The 6,603-nt window shown below is 43.2% G+C and overlaps 1 protein-coding gene across 1 annotated transcript; it reads left to right on the top strand.

Moving 5' to 3' along the window:
- Positions 1-655: 655 nt before the first annotated feature.
- On the top strand, positions 656-2,732 carry ZNF239 (zinc finger protein 239; the record flags this gene model as incomplete). The annotated part of the gene is made up of 1 exon (XM_036441583.2): positions 656-2,732. A coding segment is annotated over one exon (1,440 nt), but the record flags the coding sequence as incomplete, so codon positions are not given.
- Between the last annotated feature and the right edge of the window lie 3,871 nt (positions 2,733-6,603).

Here is a 6,603-nt window from a genome sequence, read left to right as displayed (position 1 = left end):
CTCCCCAGTAGGCTCTAGCTTATTTACTTTCTTGTATCCTTCCCAGCATCTATTAAAGTGGATTACCAATTCAATGCAAATTTACCTAAAATAAAATGAAGTAAAGTGAACCAAAATGTAATTTGTGGCAAGGATGTAGGATTCATAGCCTTCTGCAGAGTTAGGGGAGGAATATCTTTTTTTATACATATATATATTTTTATTTTATTGATTTCAGAGAGGAAGGGAGAGAGAGAGAGAGCTAGAAACATCATTGATAAGAGAGAATCATTGGTAGGTTGCCTCCTGCACGCCCCCTACTGAAATTCGAGCCCACAACTGGGTATGTGCCCTTGACTTGAATCAAACCTGGGACCCTGCAGTACACAGGCTGACGCTCTTTCCACTGAGCCAAACCAGATAAGGCAGGAGAGGAATACTTTTATTGGCTATGCATAAAAAAGACAAGATTTATATTTTATGTACAAAAGTATTTTCTCTGACAATCCAAAGTACATGACTATAAGGACAAGACTGAACTATTTCCCAGTTATTAAGGCTTCAGGACTTAGACACTTCACTTCTGAAATCTTAAAATCTATCCAGTTTGTTTATATCACTAAATTTTCTTTGTTCCTTAGGAGACCTGAATGAAAATTCTGTGGAGAATCTTTAAGAGAAAGGACCTGGGGATCTATTACATGAAGAGCTTTTCTGCTGGCTAATTTTGGAAGAGATTGCCAGTACCATAACTGGGAGTAAGGATTACACTGTGAATCTTCAAGGAGAAATGTATAGGAACCCAGAACTAGATCTGGGAGAAGCATCTTCTCACATTTCCAGAAACAAGAGCAGTGACGTGACCCTTCAAAGTGGTGATGTCAAGAAGTATTTAAGTGCCATGGAAAGTGAAGAATATTTGTCTTTGAAAGTTCCGGGCCAAATGGCCAAACAGGACTCCTCAGTGACATTTTGTGACAATGAGCCCCAGGACCCTCAGAAGACAAAAAGTCTGTTTGTAACAGAAGAAAGTACTGAGAGAAAAGTATTAGGAGGGAAAAGTCCTCCCATAGACCATTGTTCAGAGACCCTTCATATTAAACTTGTGTCTGATGTAATAGAACTGGTCTCACCATTGTTAGGTAGTGAAGCTATTTGCCAGAAGAGCCAATTGAAAGAATCCTTGGATCCCTTTGACTGTAACTGTAATAACATTTATGGTTGGAAATCACGAGTGGTCAGTCATCAGAGAGCTCCTACAAAGAACCATCTCTGTAATCATTATGACTCTGGCAAAATACATAATACCAGCTCATATAGTCACTCATGTGAGAAAATACACAATGCAGAGAAACAATACCAATGCAGTAGGTGTGGTAAGGACTTCCATGAGAGCTCAGAACTACTACTTCATCAGAAAGACCACACAAAAGAAAAGCCCTACAAATGTGAGCATTGTGGGAAGGGTTTCGCAAGGAGCTCAAGTCTCCTCATCCATCAAGCCATCCACACAGATGAGAAACCTTACAAGTGTGACAAGTGTGGGAAGGGCTTCACAAGGAGTTCAAGTCTGCTTATTCATCATGCAGTCCATACAGGCGAGAAACCTTATAAATGTGACAAGTGTGGGAAGGGCTTTAGTCAGAGCTCCAAATTGCATATCCACCAGCGAGTGCACACTGGTGAGAAGCCCTATGAGTGCGGGGAGTGTGGAATGAGCTTCAGTCAGCGCTCTAACCTGCACATCCACCAGCGAGTCCACACAGGAGAGAGGCCCTACAAATGTGGAGAGTGTGGCAAGGGCTTTAGTCAGAGTTCGAACCTTCACATTCACCGGTGCATACACACAGGAGAGAAGCCTTACCAGTGCTATGAGTGTGGGAAGGGCTTCAGCCAGAGCTCAGATCTCCGCATCCATCTCAGAGTTCACACTGGGGAAAAGCCCTATCACTGCGGCAAGTGTGGGAAAGGGTTTAGCCAGAGCTCTAAACTCCTCATCCACCAGAGAGTACATACTGGAGAAAAGCCCTATGAGTGCAGCAAGTGTGGGAAGGGCTTCAGCCAGAGCTCCAACCTCCACATCCACCAGCGAGTTCACAGGAAAGATCCCTCTTAACAAGCTCTTCAATTATATGCTTGTACTCTAAAGACTTAAATATTTTTAACATCACTCTGACCTCTATATTCTATGAAGATGAGTTAAGATATGTTCCCTCACTAAAAATAATTCATTCATTTGAAGTATTTAAGTGCCAAGAACTTTTGTTATACTATACAGTGAATTCCTTTATCTAGTTCCTTAGATAGGTGATGTGAAAACAGCTGTACACTAGTTCAGCCAGTGTTATTAGAATTATACTAGAGGCCCCGTGCATCTGTAGAGTCCCTAGACCTGGCCAGAGGTCAGGATCAGTCAGGGCCTTCCAGCTGACAGACAGGGTCTGCCTTCCCTGGCTGACAGCTGACGGCCACTGGCCGCACCCTTCCTTCATTCCACACCGCCTCCTGGTGGTCAGCACACATCATAGTGAGCAATAGAACTCCTGAGGGGACACTTTGCACATTAGCCTTTTATATATATATAGGTACTCAGCATTTATAACTGTAAGGATATTACATTTATCCAAGTTCAACATGTTTCCCTTTGTTCACAATCTCAGAAATCATAACACTAGTTTCTTTTCAAATCAGGTGTCTTGTGTTTTTCATATTTCTTTACAGCCTGAGTAGCCCTGAATAAACTATAATGATATTACATCCGTTTTAAGCCACGGGGTAGTTAAAGATATAATAAACATAAAATTTTTGTTTATTGCAAAAACATACAATAGTCTGTGGTCACACAAGAAGTTAGAGAAGAGCTCCTTGTGTAGTACAACCCATACATCATTTTTTAAAGTATTTTTTATTGATTTTTTTTTTTTTTTTTTTTTTTTTTTTTTACAGAGAGGAAAGGAGAGGGGATAGAGTAGGGGTGTCGAACTCAATCAGAGAAGGGGCCAAAATCTAAAATCCAGCCTAAATCGCGGGCCGAATGGTTTACTGAACAGTCATAAACTGTCATTGTGATGGAAACGCAGCGGAGTGCAGTGATGACAGCGAGGTGCGGGCCACATTGCAAGGCCTGGCGGGACGGATTTGGCCCGCGGGCCTTGTGTTTGACACATGTGGGATAGAGAGTTAGAAACATTGATGAGAAAGAAACATCAACCAGGACCGGTTTGGCTCAATGGATAGAGCGTCGGCTTGGGGACTGAAAGGTCCCGGGTTCGATTCCGGTCAAGGGCATGTACCTTGGTTGCGGGCATATCCCCAGTGGGGGGTGTGCAAGAGGCAGCTGATCGATGACTCTCTCTCATCGATGTTTCTAACTCTATCTCTCTCCCTTCCTCTCTGTACAAAATAAATAAAATAAAATAAAATAAATAAAAATAAGTGTTTTAAAAAAAGAGAGGGAGAGAGAGAGAGAAGCATCAATCAGCTGCCTCCTGCACACTCACTACTGGGTATGTGCCCACAACCAAGATACATGCCCTTGACCAGAATTGAACCTGGGACCCTTCAGCCAAAAGGCTAACGCATTATTCACTAAGCCAAACCAGTTAGGACAACCCATCATTTTACAGTGTGTTGAGAAACCCTCCCCACAAACCAACAGCTCAATAACATAACTACCATAGTTTTTTTTTGTTTTGTTTTTTTGTTTTTTCTTTTTTTAGTGATACATTTTTAAATATATTTTATTGATTTTGTACAGAGAGGAATGGAGAGAGATAGAGAGTTAGAAACATGGATGAGAGAGAGTCATCGATCAGCTGCCTCTTGCACACCCCCTACTGGGGATATGCCCGCAACCAAGGTACATGCCCTGGACCAGAATCGAACCCGAGACCCTTCAGTCCCCAAGCCGACGCTCTATCCATTGAGCCAAACTGGTCTCGGCAAATACCATAGTTTTTCATGGGCGTAGCTGTTATTCCAGATCTCGCCCACCTCATATGACTCCCCAAATTAGAGCCAGATAGTTTACATATACTATGGTGAAACATTTTTTTTTAATATATATTTTATTGATTTTTTTACAGAGAGGAAGGGAGAGGGATAGAAAGTTAGAAACATCGATGAGAGAGAAACATTGACCAGCTGCCTCTTGCACAGCCCCCAATGGGGATGTGCCCGCAACCATGTGCCTGCAACCAAGGTACATGCCCTTCACCATAATCGAACCTGGAACCCTTGAGTCCGCAGCCTATGCTCTACCCACTGAGCCAAACCGGTTTCGGCTGGTGAAACATTTTAAATGAAGTTGAAACCTATTTAAATGAATTCAGTTCCTCTCAACAATTCCCTCTTGTTTTCTTAATTTTCTTGACAACCCATGTTCTATACTAAGCAAAACAGGAGTCAGGAGAGAGTTTCTGATAATTATCTCTGGGATTATCTCTTTTCTTAATATTAGATTTACTAAAAAAAAAAAAAAAAAAAAAAAAAAGCCAAAACCGGTTTGGCTCAATGGATAGAGCGTTGGCTTGGGGACTGAAAGGTCCCAGGTTCGATTCTAGTCAAGGGCATCTACCTTGGTTGCGAGCATATCCCTAGTAGGGAGTGTGCAAGAGGCAGCTGATCAATGACTCTCTCATCGATGTTTCTAACTCTCTGTCTCTCTCCCTTCCTCACTGTACAAAATCAATAAAATATATTTTTTGAAAATTAAATTAAAATTTAAAAAAGTCGTTAGTTTTTGTAGCATCTCTGGCCTCTAAACCACACTATAGATATCCCATATTTATAAATTTCTTTCATATTTGGCTGAAAGTATTCCATATGAAAGTAGCTATATAGCCGAAACCGGTTTGGCTCAGCGGTAGAGCATCGGCCTGCGGACTGAAAGGTCCCAGGTTCGATTCCGGTCAAGGGCGTGTACATTGGTTGCGGGCACATCCCCAGTAGGGGGTGTGCAAAAGGCAGCTGGTCGATGTTTCTCTCTCTAGCTCTCTATCTCTCTCCCTTCCTCTCGGTAAAAAATCAATAAAATATATTAAAAAAGAAAGTAGCTATATAAATTATTAAACCATGTTCAGGCCCAGTCAGTGTGGCTCAGTGGTTGAGTATCAACCTATGGATGAGATCACAATTTGATTCCTGGTCAAGGCTGATCATTGAAAATACATTAAAAAGAGGTGAGCCCTGCCGGGACCGGTTTAGCTCAATGGATAGAGCGTCGGCTTGGGGACTGAAGGGACCCGGGTTCGATTCCTGTCAAGGGCATGTACCTTGGTTGCGGGCATAGCCCCAGTAGGGGTGTGCAAGAGGCAACTGATCGATGACTCTCTCTCATCGATGTTTCTAACTTTCTATCTCTATCCCTTCCTCTCTGTACAAAATCAATAAAATATATATTAAAAAAAAAAAAAGAGGTGAGCCCTAGCTGCTTTGCTCAGTGGTTAGAGCATCGGCCCGTGGGCTGAAGGGTTGCAGGTTTGATTCCGGCAAGGGCAAGTACCTTGCTTGCAGGCTTGCATCTCTGGCCCTGGTTGGGGTGTGTGCAGGAGGTAACCAATCAATGTGTCTCTCACACGTCGATGTTTTTCTCTCTTTGCCTCTCCCTTCCTGGTCAAGGCACATGCCCTGGTTGTGGGCTCGATCCCTAGTGTGGGGTGTACAGGAGGCAGTCGATGATTCATCATTATGTTTCTGTCTTTCCCTCTCTAAAATATAGCAAAATATTTAATGGAACAGTATTTTGAGTGCTGGGAGCCCCTCAGGTACATTGTCCTGTTCCTTCCCTCCTTTGGCTCTGTTCTCCACTCTCATGGATAGTGTGCTTTGTGGTCCCTGAGCGGCGAACATTGAGTCAAGGTGCTACAGTGGTCTCCACTCCTGTGGCAGCTGCATGGGACGTGACAAGCTAACAACTCTCCACGGAGTCCCGGCAGGAAGCTCTAGGCTCCCTGAAGGACACCTGAGGAGGCTGTGGGCAAGCACTGCAATGTTCTTCTCCCTGGAGACCATAAGGGTGACCCACAGCCCTCCTGAGGCCTTTAGCTGGCTCCAGTGTTTGTGGGCCAATCAGCTCTGCCCTCCCCAGAGCTGCTTGCTTCAGGAGATAGAACTACAAGAAAGTTAGGGAGTGGGGTAACTGGGAGACTATCTTCCTAGCAATTGTATTTTCTTTAGCAAAAATCTCCCCTCCTCACTTCATTTTTTAGGCTAGAATCATCACTTCTCATTATGGGGGAGAGTACTACCAATTAATACAAGTGATTAAGTTTTCCCCTCGAGAACAGATTTTATCTTTAGCAAGGGAAGTCTAATAGTTGTTGTTTTTTATTGATTTCAGAGAGAGAGGAGTCACGGGCACTGATCTCTTTTCCCTTACAGTGTCAATAAAAAATGACATCAGCCAACACAACAATAGTTGTCCTGTGTGGATAAGTCAAAATTATACCTACCGTGTTTCCCCGAAAATAAGACCTACTTACAGGTTTCCTTCTGGGTGAAATATAAGGCACCCCCCCCGAAAATAAGGCACCCCCAAGGCTGTCTCAGAATGAAAATTAATTTACCATAAACTGGTTGCTAGGGCCGTCCCAACTGGCGTCTAGCAACCAGTGACCAGTGACG

Source organism: Pipistrellus kuhlii, unplaced genomic scaffold, assembly GCF_014108245.1.
Source record: "Pipistrellus kuhlii isolate mPipKuh1 unplaced genomic scaffold, mPipKuh1.p scaffold_m20_p_171, whole genome shotgun sequence".
Lineage (NCBI taxonomy): Eukaryota > Metazoa > Chordata > Mammalia > Chiroptera > Vespertilionidae > Pipistrellus > Pipistrellus kuhlii.
This window is presented reverse-complemented; position numbering and strand designations above follow the sequence as displayed.